The 19471-nt window shown below is 37.4% G+C and overlaps 1 protein-coding gene across 5 annotated transcripts in view; it reads left to right on the forward strand.

Annotated features, from left to right (window-relative positions):
* The window catches only part of LOC124154110 (heparanase-like), a 34982-nt gene that overhangs the window by 4493 nt on the left and 11018 nt on the right, over positions 1-19471 (forward strand). For 2 of the 5 annotated variants that reach the window (XR_006863834.1, XM_046527638.1), the window contains exons 2-9: positions 4349-4381; positions 4497-4638; positions 6302-6524; positions 6603-6796; positions 12271-12441; positions 13866-14103; positions 16003-16136; positions 19058-19236. Coding sequence is in view for 4 of the 5 variants with exons in the window: in XM_046527638.1 (XP_046383594.1) it covers positions 4566-4638; positions 6302-6524; positions 6603-6796; positions 12271-12441; positions 13866-14103; positions 16003-16136; positions 19058-19236 (1212 nt within the window). In the remaining variant the exon portion in view is untranslated. Of the gene's footprint in view, positions 1-2191; positions 3430-4348; positions 4382-4496; positions 4639-6301; positions 6525-6602; positions 6797-12270; positions 12442-13865; positions 14104-16002; positions 16137-19057; positions 19237-19471 lie in introns of those variants that run through there. The other 3 variants (XM_046527639.1, XM_046527640.1, XM_046527641.1) reach the window with 3 other exon arrangements.

Genomic DNA, 19471 nt, shown 5'->3' on the forward strand with positions numbered 1-19471 from the left:
GGAATAATACAAGCAGTCTTTAACTATAATAATAATTTATTCACTGAAGGCAATACAATTGCATAGTTTCGTCAAGTGGAATACATTACATAAAGCATAAAAACATAAACAAATGATGGCAATAGAACACACTATGTACACAAATGACAATTATGATAAAAAAAATTATTTGTTTCGGTAACCAGTGGACGAAATCTTCGTGCCACTAGAAAAGCTTCGACAGTTAGTCCGGAGAAAAAACAGGATCAACTATCTACTTCAAGTTTTATTCTTCAACCATTTTTAAAGAGTCACAACAAAGAAAAACAACAAACCCTTGACTACAAAAAAGTACATAGATACTTTTTTCTGTTGATAAAAAATGGCATTGTCCGCGAATATACGAAATATACATTTCATGGAAATCTTAACACTCCCCCTCGGACAATACCTGTTTTGAAAATGCAATAATCATTTTCACCTTCAATCTCTGAATGAGTACCAAACAACACAAGACATTATAATTATAAAATATTCAAACATCTTAAATTCTATTGTACAGATCCTTAAGTCCTATCATCTTTGATAGCACTTTGATTCTTGTCCCTGGCAGTCTTTTAGTAAATATATCCGCAGTATTCTTGTCTGAGGGTACATATATAAAATACACCATTTTTTCTTTGACTTGTTCCATGATGAAATGGTATTTAACAAAGAAATGTTTGTTTCCTTCAGTTATAACATCATTTTTGGCAATGGCAATGGAACTCTCATTATCACAATAAATAACACAAGGTTTAGGCATTAAACATCCTTGATTAATTTCTATTAACAACTCTGATAACCATACTATTTCAGTTACACACTCATACAATGCAATAAACTCTGCATGAGTTGATGAGGTTGCCATGCATTTTTGCTTCCTTGCTCGCCAGATAAATGGAGCCCCTGCTAAAGAAATATGATATCCTGTAATGGACTTACAATAACCTTTACTGCCTGCCCAGTCTGCATCAGAGTATGCAATAATTTTACTTTGACATTTTTGATAACATAAAGCATAACCTCTAGTCTTAGACAAAAATCTAAACATATGCTTGACATTTTTCCAATCAGTTTGACATAGCTCCTCCATATACTGACTCAAAATACACACTGCATAGGAAATGTCTGGTCTTGTATTTCCAGACAAATGCAACAAACAGCCTATTGCTTTTCGATACAAATAATTGCTTATTTGGTTTTCGACATCTCTCTCTTGAAAATCTACTGGTAAAGGAGTATTCACCCCATGACAATCTTGCATCTCGAATTCTTCCAACATATATTTTATATAATTCTCCTGATCAATATATACCACACTTCTTTCAGGTCTCTGTATTCTTATGGACAAAATATTATGGGCTGAACCAAGATCCTTGACTCCTACATGCTTACCTAGATAACTCTTAAACTGTGATATCTTGTCCTTCGTTCCGACAAGCAACATATCATCAACATAAACCCCTACTTTAAGGTCAGACATGCTAAAAATACATGGATCACTACACTGTTTTAATCCATACACAGACAAAATTGAGCTTAGATGCAAATACCAATTTCTACCTGATTGCTTTAAACCGTATATACTCTTGTTTAACTTACATACATAAAACTTTCTATCAACCGTCATATTCTCTCCGAGATATTTTGGTATCTCCATGTACACATCCTCTTCTAATTTACTGTTTAAATATGCCCCTACAATATCCAACTGATCCATTTCTAAATCTGTCTCAACAGCAATAGCTATAAGAAGCCTCAGACTTTTCTTTTGAATAACAGGACTAAATGTGTCATGGTAATCAACTCCATGAATTTGACCATATCCCTGAGCAACTAACCTTGCCTTGAACTTTATAATTTCCCCTTTATCATTACGTTTCAAAGCAAACACCCATTTTGAACCTACAATATTTAACCCCTCTGGTCTTGGCACTATTTCCCATGTCCCTTGGTCTGACAAAACTTTTACTTCTTCTTGCATTGCCTGTTTCCAAAACTCAGAATATTGCTGATTTTCTTAATATTTTGAGGGAGTGAATTGTGGAGTTTGGCTCCTTTGTGGTATGGACCCTCAGTATTTAGTGTGGTAGATCTAGTTTTGATGTGGATATCTAGGTTTGACCTGGTATGATGCTGGTGAATGTTGCTGTTTAACTCATATAAATTCATGTTGTTTTTAACAAGCAGAATGAGTTCAAAAATATACAAGGAGGGTAGGGGCATTATACTGGCCCTACTAAAATAAGGTCTACAGGACTCTCTATAAGATAGGTTGAAGAGAGTCCTTATGGCCTGCTTTTGCAATTTAAAAATTTTTGCACTGTGGCAGGAACTGCCCCATAAAATGAGGCCATATGCCAGTATGGATTGGAAGTTAGAATAATGTAGCATCTTCAGAATATTAAAGCTTAAGCTAAGGCGAAGATATCTAAGCTGATACAGAGATTTACTTAGGTTGGGTATTATTGAATTGATGTGTGAGGACCACTTTAAGGATGGCTCGAATACAACACCAAGGAATTTTACATTGTCTGCAAATAAGAGGTCAACATTGTTAAGTTGTACTGATGTACACAGTTCTTTGCTAAAATTTAGGCACACAGATATATGGACATTAATGGCCAACAGATTATCATGTAACCAATTTTGAAAATATTTCATAGTAGAATTTATTTTGTATTGTAATGACTCTGGAGTAGTCCCTTGAATTAATATACTAGTGTCGTCTGCAAATAAATAGTTTCAGCTTCTGGGACACAACTTGGTAAGCCGTTTATATGCAACAAAAAAGTAGGGGCCTGAGTATCGAGCCCTACGGGACGCCAGATTTCATTGCTCTTTTAGCAGACTGAAAATGTAGCTTTAGGTTTGTCGACGAATTAAAATGAGAAATTTCAACCAGCTGAAATCTTTGCTGTAGATACGAATGAATGTGCTTGGAAAGATAGTTTATAGGAATTTAATGAATAAAGGTTACAAAAAAGTCACGAAATTTTCCAAGGAATGAAGTTGACATATTGTTAGGACCTGGACCTTTACTGGATAGCAAGAGATTTTAATTTTAGAATAATCTCCCTTATGGAACACTTTATATTATTGATATCAATGGAAGATTTAAAGTCATGAATAATATCATCCTGAGTTTGTACAGGTTCTTGAAAAGTACATAATCAGCAAACTGATTACAAATATTCTGTCAGTTATTATTACAGGTGCTATTGTATTGGATTTCATTGGGTAATTTTACAGGTCGCCAGAAGTTGTTAACATAGGTCCAGAATTTCTATGATTAACGATGGCTATAACCAGAATGATAGCTATGACCTTTCTATAACTGAACAGCAGGTCCTAATGCAGAAGAAGAAAAGTTAGCTGAAAATGTTTCAGAATTCAGTAGTAATAGTAGTACGTATTCGATTCTCGTTATATATTGTGTGTTTGATTCTTGATTTTTTTTTGTTATTGGGCCACTGTAAATTGTCAATATCACTGTATGTGGACATTTTTGTCATGCTCATAAACCCTGTAATGTTACTTTCTGTTGCATCCTTTGCCTAGTTTTTTCATTACCATTTTTTACGTCACATTAGACATCCTGCCGGATAAGCATGTCTCTTGATTCATTCAAAGGGTTCTACACTATCCTATTAATCCCCTCTGTACAAAAGTTTTCTCTGGGGTATGCGTTCACAGAACGTTATTGGTCTAGGTATGTACCCACACGTAATGATCAATGTTGTGGAGTGGGCTATAAGCTGATCCCGTGCACAATAGATGGAGATCATTTTTTCTATTGTTTACTGGTCAGCATCCTCCAATCACCATCTTACTTCAATTTTGAGTGAACCGTGGGATACATTAGAAGGGGGGTTGCAAGTTTCCCACTTTTCTGGGTGCTATTGCTTGTTTTCAGTAAAATAAGAATAAATCTATCTTTGTGTTAAAGCAAATATATGCTTCTGCAGGAAAATTAATGATAGTGAAATTGTATGCGTTTTACTTTGATAGGCCCTGGCTCAAAGCAATTAGTAAAAATTGGAATAATATTGATTATATGTACATTTGGCTTAAGGGGATAATTCTCTCTCCCCCTCCATGGTGAATGACATGTCCAACAACAAAGCGTAGTTGGAGGCTGAGGGGAGTCATTACTTGAATGACTGTGGTATCAGAAAAAGAGAAAAGATTATAGGATTAATAGATCATGCAGTTCACTCTAAGATTCAGCCAACTGAATTCCACTTAAAAGACCATAAACTAACTTCAGAAACATTTAGTTGCATGGAAATTGTACAGTGATGAAAATTTTTGATATTTTTTTCAGTGATGCAAAGTTGTATGTGGAAAAAAAATGATGGTAAGACATGAAAATGAAGTTGGTTATCGGCCATGATGGAGTTGAAATATTTTATTAGTACATACCTGTACCTAAAAATAATTACTACAGCATCTTTAATGTGTCTTTATTTCAGTGATGAATTATCTGAGCATCTAACTAAATCTTCATAATTACTCTGTGCAAGGATACATTCAGAAAAATCATGACAGTTTACATTCCTGGTGTTCACAAAAAGACTGCTCCTTGTTCTTCTGCCACAACTAAATCTTCTTATGGTAATAATAAAACCTTTCAGTCTCACATATATATTGTTTGGCAATATTATCAGAGCCATTCAGGGCCGGATTTATCATAAGGCGAAATAGGCACGTGCCTAGGGGCGCCGCAGCCCACCTCATGCGTGTGGCTATATGCCTTATCATAAAAATCGGGGAAGGGGGAGGCTTAAGTAAGGAGGGGTGCACAATGGAGAGGTGCCTAGAGTGTAACTTAGGGTAAATCCGGCCCTGGAGCCTTCTATTCTAAAATATGCAGGCCACTTTGATAAGTTCAGGGTTAACATCATGGTTATTCAATAGTTAGATATTGTACACCTGTCAGAGAAAAGGGTGGTTTCCTATTATTTTTTTATTGCCTAAATCGAAAGATTATTACTCCTGGAGTACGTATTTCACGCTTTTAGATTTTTAAATGACGATATCTATTTTTCGCGATAAAATGAAAAGTGAAAAATTTCAAGCGCGTGAAAATGCGACGCGTAAGTAGGAATGATGGGAAAAAGTCCGTGCGACGCATTTCCGGTTCCCCCTTCTGCCTTGTGAGGTGACCTTGATCGAGGCTCTGAGCGCTGATAGGACGCAGGATGCTAGCAGGTAGCTGAGTACCTTGCTGGCTGGTAGCGCTTGTCTTAAAAAAGGTTTATTAATACCTTATCAAACGAAGAAAACTTTCCGACCTTAGCCAGTTTTAATAGGTGATTATTAAGACATGTTTTCCTCAGCTCTGTGCCTCATGCATTCATTGGTAACCTCAGACGATGTATAACTCCTATCCTCTCGTGTAGAAACTAGGTCCCTGTGACGTCACGTGGAGTGGAATCGCATGGGCGCCAATCTGGCCTTTTTCAAATGAGGATAAAATTTGACCCTTGCCATTCGTCTAAACCAGTATTTCAAAAATACACTAATGGTGGGTAACGAATCGCAATCAATGCCTTTTGTTTTCTTTGATGAAGGAAACTACCCTAATGTACAAATTAGCCAATTTTAAGTTTTATTTGTTGTATTTCATGAGATTACTTCCAATTGAAAAGACAATAAAAAAAAGTGCTGGAGTTATTAAAAAGTGTGGGGCCTCAAGTATCATACACTAGTACTTCATGTTTAGAAGTCCTCAGCAGCAACAGAATGAACTCAGCAGTTTTATTGAGAAATTCATGAGCTTCATATTTTGTACGTATTAGCTCATAAATATTATCTACATATGTGCATGTATTAAATATGAAGCTGATTTTGCTCCCAAAGCAATTTTCATGGCGCTAAAGAAATTGTTCAGTTCAAACTATTTTGTGGTTTAAAACAGCTGTGAAATTTATATCTCACTTGCAATTCAACTTAAAAGTTATTTCTTGCTCTTATCATATGCAAAAACTAAAAGCTTAATTCAAAATGAAGAACTTTTCATTAATCTGTCACTTTTATTGTAAAAATTATAGGGATTTGGAAATTTTCTATTTCCCTCACCTGACAGAACAGCTGTTTTTGAAGTGTTTACTAGAAGCTCCTACTTCATGAAATATTTTTTTTAACATCTTAACATGACATCACTCTGCCATTAATTAGAATGCAAATGGCCAGTATCTTTAGGATGCATTTTGTGTTGATTTATTGTCAATTTTCAGTTGTCTACGTGCACTAAACATTCAAAATTTCTTTACAGAACTTCCTACAGCATTTTGGATATGTATATATTTTGGTATTGTTATGGTGAATATTGGAGGCTTTTTAATTGCCCTTCATTTCTGGATCCCATATCCAGTGGACTCACAAATTTACGTTGAAGTTGATACATCCAGGGTTTTACATAGTACAAGTAACAAATTTCTAAGTATTGCTCTTGACTCCTCAATTATTCCAAAAGGTTGGAGAAAATTTGATTTGAAGTAAGTACCTACATCTGTGATTGAATCATTTAAACTTATTCTGCATTCTATTGTTTGATTATACCATATTCTCTGCAGTTCTCCTCTTGTGGTGAGAATGGTGTCTGCCCTTTCCCCAGCATACTTAAGATTTGGTGGAACTGTCTCTGATCGCTTGATATTTGATACTAGTCATGTGAGTAGCGTAAACTATAGCTACCCAACAGATGGTGAGTCATGTATCAATGGCTATGAAGACTGTGCGCTCTTCCAGAAAAACTTTACACTAAGTGGTGAGTTTGATATTTTATTACATCAATGAGATCTTAAGGGTGATTTAATTTATTTAAGCATTAGAATTCTTCTAGATTTTTTCTGGGGCATCTTATTATTTAAATTATTCAGAAGGGGCAATAATGCAGAGTACAAGGACAATAATTTAGCATTCAAACTACATATGTCCTCTTTGGGAATTTGGACTATGTAAGTTGCCGGGCGCTCTCGTCCTCGTCATCCGCAGGAGTATAAGGAAAGTCACACAGAAAAAGGGAGAAGTCACATGTTGGAGAAATCACAATTTATTCTACCTTTGTTTGAATACACACGTCGACTGCCCAGCGATCTGTCGTCTCCCTATGGTAAGCGTTTTTCTGTTATTCTCCGGTTCGTAGCAGGCTCAGGTTCTTAAAAAAGATGTCTTACCTTACGTGGCCATGTGAGCACTTCCTGTCGGGGTTGGGCGGTGGGGAATTGTGGGAGCCGAAAGGAAAGGAGTTATCGCTGAGTTTGGATGGGAAAGGAAATGAGGTAAGGAAAACGACAGCCGCCTCTTACGAATATAGCCATATCCTATTACTTACCTTTTACTAGTAGAAAAACCTGTTAGAAATTAAATCGTTGGTTGAAGGTTTGAAACACCTTCATCACTTTAAGGATTCAACTACATTCCATAAAGGAGTGGTTAAAGAGTCAAAATCACCTCTAGAGCCAATGGGTGCATTCAGCTGCACTGAGCAAGTGGGTGCTCTGAGTGACTGCATAGTGACAATGCAGCACTGAACAGTTGCCAATTTTGTGATTGTGGGTACACTGTGATCACTTCCAATCACCATGGAGTAGAAGGGAGAAAAGCAAGTGAGAGTCTTGATGCGTACTGTCATATTCTGTATTCTCACTGCAATGATCATGATGTCATGATCTACTGATCACTGAGCAGTGTGTGCCTGAATGTACCCAATGATGGTTCCAGCACATAATGAGGTTCTCATTGAAATGAAATACATAACTCCATCAGTGGCGCTGACTCCATGGGGCCTGAGGGGGCCCGAGCCCCCCCAAATATTCGTTACAGATGCGAGGAAAAAATGTGTAAGGCTTGTTCTGTCGTCTCCCTATGATATTCCCCAGAGTGTCCAGATATCGATATTCGAGTGATCAGGGTTCTAATGTTGATCATATGACTCTTCTAAAACCCTTAAAAACTTAAAATTCACTACTTATAAAATTTACTGGGGCAAGGTCCACCGTTTGGGCCCCCCCAATATTTTTTGTAAGTCGGCACCCTTGAACTCCATTGCAATTTATGAAAAAATTTTGAGAGTATGCATGGTAGTTTTTGTAAATTAAATTAATTTGAAGTGCAGGAATCATAAGTAATAGAAGGACTCTTATGATTAATCCATGTACAATTTTACTCTCACTCACAGTCATTTTATGGCTAGGCATCTGATTCTTTGTCAACCAGCAAAGGTGGTGTTTTGTCTATTTAGCTACTGATTTAATAAGTGAGTGATGGTGGAGAAATTTTTGATTTTAAAGCTCATATATCTCATTCAATGTACTTAAAAATTTTTAATCCTTCTCTTCAAAATTAAATGACTCATTTTTCTTCTTAGTGACTCTAGATAGAGCCTAGTGTGGGCCTTGGTCCACTGGGCTATTGCTCTCCAATCATTCCAGTTGAAAATCCTGTGTCACCAGTAATTCCCATCATGTCCAGATGATATTGCACCTAATGTATTCATCTATTTTTAGGAGTCCTTGTATTCTTCGCTCGATTAGCCATCCATTAAGCGGATGCTTTTGGGATTTCCACCCCTAGCACGCTATCAGTGTAACCCAACTGTTGTACCCTATGAGACTTGAATGGAACTCATTTTGCTTTTCTCTTTGATGTACTGCTCTATATCTTCATTGCACCTAATCCTCCAATTTCCCTGGTAACACTGGATCATTTTTGTATTGCTCTGCACATTGAACTTTTGACTGTGATGAGTATTCTCACATCAGCTGGAGTCATTTACCACTCTTCCAATCCACATGAGACCACCGACTTCATTTATACCATGTATGGTGGAAGTCTAAGATTTCTTCTTATAAATCTATTCCTAAATTATTTTAAATTTTCAAAGAAGGCTCTGTTTCCAGCCTCATCTCAATCCTGGTTTGTGTTTGTGGGTCAAGTCAATCATTTCAGTGAGGTTGATCACTTTTCACCATTCACTTGAGTGAGTCAGTCCGAAACGGTAGATCATTGGTCATGATCTATGTTGGTCACTGCTTATGCCAATTATGACTAATTTCAATCTAAACAGATGTTAGCATTGACCAATGTTTATTATGACAATAGGAGGGAACACTCAAAATTCAAAATTGGTTTTCGTTATTTAAAACCAAAAAAGATATGAATGAAAAACTCGCATACCAATTTTCAGTGCTCAAATTCAATTTATAAACGAGAAAAGTAGCTTTAAAGGTGTGCTTGGAGCTTCGACCATGCCCACGATGTGAAACGTATTTCTATTGCCTGACGCTACATGACGTGTGAGCCTCATGAATGTCTCGTGAGTAACGTTTGTAGAAGCCGTAAACACATTGGGTTCATGGAAATATTGGCCAAAATTTTATCATCATGGCAAAATAAAACATAATTTTGTTCTGGCTGATTCCCAAAAAGTACTGATATTATCAACAGAGACTTTGATTTTTTTTAAATCTCAAAGTGAATCATTTCATGAAAATGAATATTTTTAAGATGAAATGTTTACAGGTTTGAGTGAGACAGTAATCATGGCAATTATTTATGATGCTTTAATTTGTGGACATACCATCGTATGATCCTTTACTTATTACTGCTTTTTAGCTTCCATATGTAAATTATAAAATAAAAGAACAAATCATATCGCAATCAATATCCCCTACTTGCTGTTATCTTGCCCTCTGAAGGGAGGAAATTCGTGGCTCTCTCCATTTCTTTCAGGATCAGCATTCAAATTTAGTTGGAACAGTATTTTTTAAGCAGAGGCCTCGCCTTGGTGCGAAGGAGGCCTAGTGGCCAATGCTTTGAGCTGGGTCAGTGAAGGTTGAGGGTTCGGGACTGTCTCTCATAATTATCTTTCAGCTAATTTTCTTACTTATTTATAGGTTTTTATTTTTGTAATTTTACTGTCATTGCTATTATGCTTTTACTTATGATAATGTGGCTTTTTAAAATTAGGGAAAAAAATGGTGGATAAAATCCTGGCGTTGGTATTACGTACAGTTTGAAGTCTGGCGAAAGGCCCTGGCTCTCACAAATTCTATAACAGCCTATTTCTGAAGGATTATTCAGTCTCCATGCAGCATTGTACCACCGCCTTCTTCGGTCTGGGTCGTTTGGCACAACAAAAAAAAATACTTTTCTGGTGTTTAATGAGAGGTAAATTCACATCTCGGCACGTAACAGTAGAAGTAAGGTTTCCTCACATTCATTTAAAATTCTCTATTTTATCTACTATTCATTTATACTCATATCAATGATTACAATGTGCTCCTAATGCAAGCAATGCAGATATCATGAGGTTCACACGTTATCAATATGGCGTTGCCCGAGAAATGCGTTTTTGGCACGGAATTCAATTAGAAACTTCAAAATGCTTTAGGGGCAAAATTATTCAGCGCTCAATAGAAAAATTTGGTGAGAGCCTTTTCGTACACCCATTGCATTATAAATCAAACATAATATTTGGTAGTTTAATCCCTTTTATGGCAACTGGCCTTTGTCATTAATGATCGACCACCAACTTAAGGTCATGAGTGACCAACGTCCAACTGGTTGAGAATGGCCAAAAAGATTATATCGGGTTGGTGTGGTGGCTAGAGTGCTGGCTTCCCACCCCGTGGGCTCGGGTTCAAATCCCGGCAGTGACAGAGAATTTTCAGACACTGCGTGATCCCTGCTTGAGTGTTGTGTGGAGGAAATTTCAAGCGCAACACTCCGTCCGTCGGATGGGACGTTAAGCCGTGGTCCCTTTTGCACCTTTCGTTAAGAGCAGGCTAATGCCGACACTGGGTTTCTCTCCACCCTTCCTTATCTACCCTTCCCTCATGGCGCAAATGACCTAAGCTGTCGGTGGCCTCCTCCAAATACCATACCATACCAAAGATTGTATCTTTCATCGGAGTGGCCCCATTCATCAATCGATCGCACAGTTGATCTTGATTGCATAAGTAGGTCGTTCAGGACCTCTCTATCACTAATTACTTTCTCAGGTTATGGTCACAGGTCCTTTGCCTTGGCAATTAAAGCTTCTCATGCCCTGGAATCTATCTCCATCAGTAGTTATAGGCTTGTCTTTGGTCTTGCGCTGCCTACTTGTATGGAGTTTTATTTACATACATTTTTAGACCTATTCTGTTGTATTTACTCTTCAAAATTTTACACATCTACTGCAATTCAACTTGTCTTCTTCCTGTTCATAATTGCAAACTGTGCAGATCTGATATGGATTCTTTAACTTTTTCAGTCTGTTTTTATAGATTCGATCAATCTTTTTGTACCACTATCAGTCAGAGTCGTTTTCTATCTGAGTTACTTATTTTATGTCTATCAGACAAGTGACCCTTTGGCTTCTCAAAAACTTCCAGTAATGGTATTTACCACTTTGATAGGAGCCACATTGAATGCTAGCACTCTCTCCCCCTGGTCAATTTCAGCATCAAATCTGAATTCCTTACTGAGTCTATATTGAAATTTTAACTTGGCTTATGACTCTCTTAATTTTATTCCTACAAACCTGATTAATTGTGGGAGTATTTGACGCTGTTTGGCAGTCCTCATGTGATTAATATTATCAAATGTCTGATGAATAATAAATAAATTACATACGTATGCCCGAATGACTCACATAAAACTTTTCCATAATTTTATTATAGAATAAACTCGGCCAATTGTGCTGTTCTTGAGGTTAAACACACATTAGTATCTTATATTATTCTTTCTACAGGTATATGTAATCACCTAATTCTGAGTAGTATCTTCTAGATGACTGTGCTGCACAATCTGTCTTTAGTTTTTGCTGACATCTTTACCACCTTTTTTTAAGAATAGATCACATGATTTCCATTTTTCTATCTTGACCTCATTCTGCCTTATATGTACATACTACAATTTTTTTTTATTTTGCTGTACATTTTTGGATCAGTATATTTTCATAATTACTCTTCTAAGTAGTTTTCTCCCTGGAAAGCAGTTATTTTTCACTTTCCTGTCAGCTTCCTTCCCCCAACCCTCAGATGGGTTCTCAAATAGCTTTATTATTATCCTCTTTTCTTGTCTCTTCAGATTATCTCATTTATTTTCATTTGATGGCATTTTTAAACATGGCATTAAACTCACTTTTTGGAAAGCTTATTGAGTATGATGTGATTTTATTATTCATGAGATAAATCTTCCTATTTAAAGGAATTATTTGGCAAAAGTATAAACTCACTATACATTTTATTACAGGAACTGATTGGTTGAAGATAAACAAATTTGCTCAAGCTGCAGGATTGGATTTAATTTTTGATGTTAACGTTTTATTGAGAAATGGTAAACACTGGGATCCAACAAATGCCATAAAACTGATTAATTATTCACGGGATCATGAGCTGTCTTTGTCTTGGCAACTGGGAAATGGTAAATATTTAAAAATATACCTACCTGCATGTGGTGATCACTGCAGCAGGTAATCAATTTGGTTGCAATTTTAAATGTAGTTTATTCATAAAATGAATTATTAGAATTGATTTTATTTGATATCTTGAAAGTGTTACTCAAAGATCCTGAACTGGGAGAAAACCCAGCCGTAGAAGTTGGTTGATGTAATTAGTTTTCCAATAGAACCATATTATACTTTATATTTCAGATTTGCACGCAATTGCTATTTGTTGTACATCATACTCCCGATTATCCAGGCTAATGATGGAGAAAGGCGGCACGAATAATCAGAAAACACTAATAATCCAAACTTACAATTTAATTTCTTGATTTTCATCATATTCTTAAATCAATTATTATATTATTATCTACGCACATTTTATGTTATTTTAAATTGCTTTCCGGATTCATTAGCAGCTTCATTTTTCCAACTGCGATCTTTTTAGCAGCGATAACATGATTTCACTTGTATTCTTAATGCTCTGGATAATACCTAAGTTTCAAAAACTGCGAATCCATGGCTGGCGAGATCACGGCTTCAGAAATGTGGTTTGCACAAATGCTTCTAAGACTGCACCGTCAGGCTCCTTGGGGCATCTTACACAAGTTGCCCAGGAAGCAGATCCGTGCGCGATTGCACACCGCGATGCTAGGAAGCATCGTAGCATGTCTTATACTGTATCATTTTTCATGGGTTCTAAGAAAATGTTTTGAAAACTATCGTTTCAATGCAGTCCTGATTCCCCATTAAGACATTTGCGATGTTTGCATCCATGGACGCATGGACGTCCCTGCAGGAGGGGGGCAAAACAATTTTCCATGGTTTTTAAAAGAAAGGTTTTGAGATCTAAAGGTTTAAATGCTCTTCATTTCATGCTATTGATTGGTTGATTGCACATATGTAATGTTTTATACCATTCCTGTGCTGTTTATGCACTCTTACTATTTATACATATAAAATCAACAGATTTAGGCGTTACTTGGTGGAACGATGAGATATTCATGGTGAAATAAAAACACAGTACTATTCCACAACCTTATATTTTTGCAGTCTACTAGTTTCAACGTTTACACCGTCATTATCAAGACTAACTGAGCTTGGGTGATTATAATGTTGGAAACAAAAGAAAGTCTGATGAGACCACATCTAGAGCACGTCTCAGTTAGTCTTGATAATGACGGTGTAAACATTGAAACTAGTAGACTGCAAAAATATAAGGTTGTGGAATAGTACTGTGTTTTTATTTCACCATGAATATTTATACATATGTTTAATTTTGTTGGAGGATATTATGGGCTGAACTTTTCATTATTTAGCGTCCCCTAGCAGATTTTTTTTTGCTGAACTTTTATTTCTGGGCACAAGTATAATGTTTGAATGTATTTTTCCTTCGTAATTCCAGAACCCAACTCATTTGAATACGTTTTTGGGAAGCCAGTGCCTGGACGTCAACTGGCTAAAGATTTTGCTGAATTGCGTGGAATTCTTGACAGTGTTTATGGGAGTCATGTGAAATTAGTCGGTCCTGATATTACCCGGCCCCGTGTACCACGCCTGGATGCTATCGACTACTTAATGGATTTCTTAAAAGAAATCAGGAAACTAGGAAATGGAGTGATTGATGCTGTCAGCTGGCACCAGTAAACCTCAATTATTTTCTGGGGCATAATTATTAAATAGTTGCTAATTACCCACTTCTGGGTACTAATGCTGTAGTTAGTTACAAGGTGTGATATAAAAAATACCAGACTGATTTAACAACTAGTTTATTTCCACGGATGCAGCTTAATCGAACTTGTTGCCCTCAAAGTATATGCCTTGGCTGACGGCACAGCTTTGCCAATGTTTCTTCCAGCTCTCGAACCCGGCTTGGCTGCCTTAGGAATCCTGTTCAGTTCCACCGTACAATTAGTTTTTAAGTCTGCAATAGCATTGAATCGGTGCCATTTGAAGGTTGATTATAATTTTGGAAACAAAAGAAAGTCTGATGAGACCACATCTAGAAATTGGGGTGGCTGCGGGATCTCAGAAGTTCTGGTTTTGGCAAAAAACTCTGTCACGATCAGTATGTGAGCTGGCACGTTATCGTGGAGGAAACACCATCATGAGGGACGAATTTTTGCGACGACAAGTGTCATGCCCTAAATATCTATCAAAATTGTCTGAAAGGATCCAAAACTAGTGTTCACTTCTTTGGCTACCTCCCGAACATTAACCCTTTCGCTGCTGTTCAATCTCCGAAAACCTACTCCTCACATGCGGCAAAAAGGTTAAAATGAATTTCATGGGCCCATGGAGCAGGTACTTTTAGGATTGGTGTGGTACACCCTCCGAAGGGTCGCTAATCCGCGACCCTATCCTCAACGAGCTCACCCACGCAGGACTGTCTCCTCGACCCTACCAGCCTACCTCGACCCTACCTCCTGAAAAGTGGCCGCTCTGACTTTATTTTGAAAACCTATCAATCAATCCTGTCGTAGAAAAATGATTGTTTTCATCGCACTCCTGCCAATCAAACAATCAAGTACGTCTTTGAACCGTGTTTCTGCGATGAAAAATAACAATTTAGTTATGTTTGCTAAAAACGTGGCTGTGGACAACCGGAAAATGGCCAATTTAGCAAAGTTAACAAAATCGTTATTTTTCATCACAGAAACACGGTTCAAAGACATACTTGATTCCCTATTTGGCTGGAGTGCAATGCAAGTAATTATTTTTTGATGATCGGATTGATTGATTGATTTTCAAATTGCAGTCAGAGCGGTCACTTTTTGGGAGGTAGGCCCCCCCCCCTGGTAGGGTCGATGAGACGGTCCTGAATGGCTGAGTTGGTCGAGGATTCCGGGTCCCGGATTAGCAACCTTTCGGAGTGCTTCGGCGAAAGTGCTGACCGCATGGCAGGGACAACGAAAAAGTACGTCCACAGCAGTGAAAGGGTTAAACGGCGATTTTGCCACACTAAATAGTTCATCAATTTGACATGGTTGGGGTCTGTAGATGTGGAAGGCCTTCCCATTTGCAAAACTTCATCTGTTGAGGTTCTGTCCAATTTAAAACGACTGTACCACTCAAAACAGTGACATTTACTCATTGCTTCATTAACCAAGACTTACTGAATCATTTCAAGCATCTCCGTAGCACTTTTGCCCAGGTTGAAATAAAATTCCACGCACACACGCTGTTCCTCCAGCTCCTTCATTGCTGCCGTTGCACCCAGCGATGATCAGGCTAAGATACTAACTGCTACTGCAACGTAACAACTTGCCGTAAACAAACGCAACACCTCTAGTTTTAGTCGTCACATGTGTCTTGATGATCATGTACGGTTTGCGAAGAATAAAAGCAGTCTGGTCTTTTTTTGATCACACCTTATACTTTTTGATTTCAATGCTGTTATTATCAATTTTTTAAACCGAGATTTCCTGTATTAATGCATGCCAATTTTTCCTCATGTGTTGCATGCTTTTATTTTATATTTTTATATATATGTGAAATTTCCTGATGATGAACGATTAGAATTTGTTTTTTTTTCTTGGCAGTTACTATCTGGATGGTAGAAACTCTACCCTTGAAGATTACATGGACCCATCCAATTTTAAAATTTTTTACGCCCAAACTCAACTTGTGAAGTCTCTTGTCACTCTTTTGACTCCAGGATTACCGATTTGGATTAGTAAGTGATGGTTGCGTATAATTTGCATATTCTATTTTTAGGCACTTCTAAATCACAGCAATTATCCATATAAGAGTTATATTTTTACTATAATTCTTTATGTGCTGTTAAGAATGTTCATGGTAATATTAATGATAAGATACAGTGTTTGTTTAAAAAGTAACCGGACTGAGCTCGTGATGCCCAGGTAAAGCATACGCAAACTGGTTGTTGTTGCTATAGTGATGGTGGGGGATTGAGGGAAGGGTAGTGGGCCCGAGTCAGTTGCCTGCAGATGCTTGGAGGGTTAGCATCGTGCGAGAGCGCAGTGTGTGTTCAGTGACCTCGTCGGAGTGAAAATGGAGCGTACCATCGAGCAACATGTTAACATCAAATTTTGTGTCAAACTCAAGAAAACGCCTACGGATACTCTTCAAATGATCAATGAGGCTTACGGTGAGAATGCTGTATCCAGAACTCAAGTCTTCTAGTAGCACAAGAATTTCCGAGAGGGCTGCGATGACGTCCACCACGAACAGCGTGCCGAACGTCCATCAACTAGTCACATGGACCCAAACGCTCAAAAAGTGCGTGATGTGTTGAACTCTGACCGTCGTCTGAGCATCCGATCAAACGCAGAAGATGTCAAAATTGATAAGATGACCATTCACGATATTGTTAAGAACGATCTGGTCACGAGGAAGATCTGTGCGAAGCTGGTGACAAAACACCTGATGGATGAGCAAAAGGAGCGTCGTGTTGCTGTCGCTTCAGAAATAGGGTGGTTTCCTATTATTTTTTTATTGCCTTAATCCAAAGATTATCATTCCTGGAGTACTTATTTCACGTATTTAGATTTTTAAATGACGATATCTATTTTTCGCGATTAAATGAAAAGTGAAAATTTTCAAGCGCGCAAAAATGCGACAGCTCATTATGAATGCCGGGAAAACTCCGTGTGACATCGTTCTGGTTCCTGCTGCTGCAAGTGAGGTGACCTTAGGGCGAGGCTTTAAGCGCTGATACGACGCAGGATGCTAGCAGAGCAGGATGGTAGCAGAGTACCCTGCTAGCTGGTAGCGCTTGGCTTAAATAAGGATTATTAATACCTTATCAAACGAAGAAAACTTTCCAACCTTAGCCAGTTTTAATAAGTGATTATTAATAGATGTTTCCCTGAGCTCTGTGTCTCATGCATGCATTGGTAATCTCAGACGATGTAAAACTCCTATCTACTCGTATAGAAACAAGGTCTCTGTGACATCATGAGTGGTGGCATCGCATGGGTGCCAATCTTGCCTTTTTCAAATGAGGATAAAAATTGACCATTGCCATTCGTCTAAACCGGTATTTCTAAAACCAAATAATTTGTATATTATGAATACCCTAATGGTGGGTAACGAATCGCAATCAATGCCATTCATTTTCTTTGATGAAGGAAACTACCCTATTAATAAGATATGATGCTATATTTTATCATTACTTTACATACGATGGTCGTATTACCAAAAATTGCATCCGTGGTATATAAGGAAATTCCATTTGACGCGAGCCATTATGCCTGTGTAAAAACTCATATTTAAATCTGGTCACATTCACAAATGAATCCATCTGTCCGGCTAAATCGAAACAAAACTCACACCACAACAATATCCAGACACCCTCCATTTCGCAGATTCATATCCACTTCAGCATAAACTCGAATAGATTGCTCCACCCATGAATAAAAGAAAACTTCCGCAAACTTTCTCCGGTAAAATGGGGTGGAAATGAGTGGTATAACGGCCATTAGGCGTGGAAATGCGGATAAAATTTGATCCTTGCCATTCATCTAAACCGGTATTTCAAAAACCAAATAATTTGTATATTATGAATACACTAATGGTGGGTAACGAATCGCAATCAATGCCATTCGTTTTCTTTGATGAAGGAAACTACCCTATTTTTGATTGCCTGCAAACCGAACTGGGTGTTTTTGACAGCCTGGATACGGCACCACCGAACTTCTTCCTATTCCCCAAGATCAAGAAAGCTATGGAGGGGAAGCGGTTCGGGACTCTGGAAGCCCTTCAACTAGCTACAACGAGGGCTCAAGGTGCCTTACAGGTTGTCGACTTCAAGGGGGCGTTCGAGCCCTGGAAAATCTGGTACCATAGAGTTATCGACTCCAATGGGGACTAGTTCGAAGATTTTTAGAGGAAAAGTGTAAACATTTTGCCAATAAATATGGTTTTTGAGCTCAGTCCGGTTACTTTTTATACAAACCCTGTACATTGTGGCATGTGATTTTTATTTTTCTTCCCTATTGCTTCCCTTAGATGGTGAAGCCATGTGTTTTTTGTTTACAAATATTGTCTGGAATAATCTTTTTTGTTTGAATCTAGTACAGAGATTATATCATATTAATTGTTGTTACATAAATTCTGCCTGCCACTTGCAGGCATGGGGCACATGCACATTAATTGATTGACAATCTCCTTTCCTAAATCCCTAATGTAAAGGCAGTAAAGTAGACCCTTGCTTTATGATATTGATCCATTCCATGGAAACGATTGTAAAACATTCCATTTTATACTATCTACTAAATTGGTACATATTACATATTTCCAAACGATGAATTTTTTTTAAAGGGCATTAACACTTGTAAATATTGCTATTTTATAAAATGCATTTTTTTAATAAGTAAGGCATTGAATTACATAATTGATGACATTTTGCGAGGGGAATTAACATTGGCAGAATTTGAAATTTTAAAAGTGTGTGTGAATTTAGTGCAGATAGTATACTAGACCAATCGTAAGATGAACCCACCACAAAGCAAAGTCCACTTTAATGTATTTCTATGAATTTGATTTTAATATATGTATGTGGACTTGCCTCATTTTATCAAATCTAATTTCTTGAAAATTTCCCAGCTTCTAAAAGTGTGCTTTCATTCATAGCTGAAACTAGTGATGCATATGGTGGAGGGACACCAAACATCACTGATCGTTTTGTGGGTGGATTTCTTTGGATGGATAAACTGGGCTCAGCTGCTGTCAATGGAATCCAAGTTGTTGCTCGCCAATGTATCTATGGTGGAGACTATGCTTTGATTGATAAACAACTAAAACCTAATCCGGTAAGAGCTAAATGCTTTTTCTCTAAAATTAACAAATATGTTCCATATTTGTTCTTTCACATGGATGGGCTCCAATACACATATGTTCATATGTGGTAAAGAGAAGCTTATTTTGATAGACCATGATTATTGTGTGATTTTAAAATGGCTTTTAAGATTGATGATGACATTCTTGGGGTGTGGAGGTGATTAAGCATGCAGTAATGAAATTCTCTTATGTGTTCTCAGTGCATAT

The sequence above is a fragment of the Ischnura elegans genome, chromosome 2, assembly GCF_921293095.1.
Source record: "Ischnura elegans chromosome 2, ioIscEleg1.1, whole genome shotgun sequence".
NCBI lineage: Eukaryota > Metazoa > Arthropoda > Insecta > Odonata > Coenagrionidae > Ischnura > Ischnura elegans.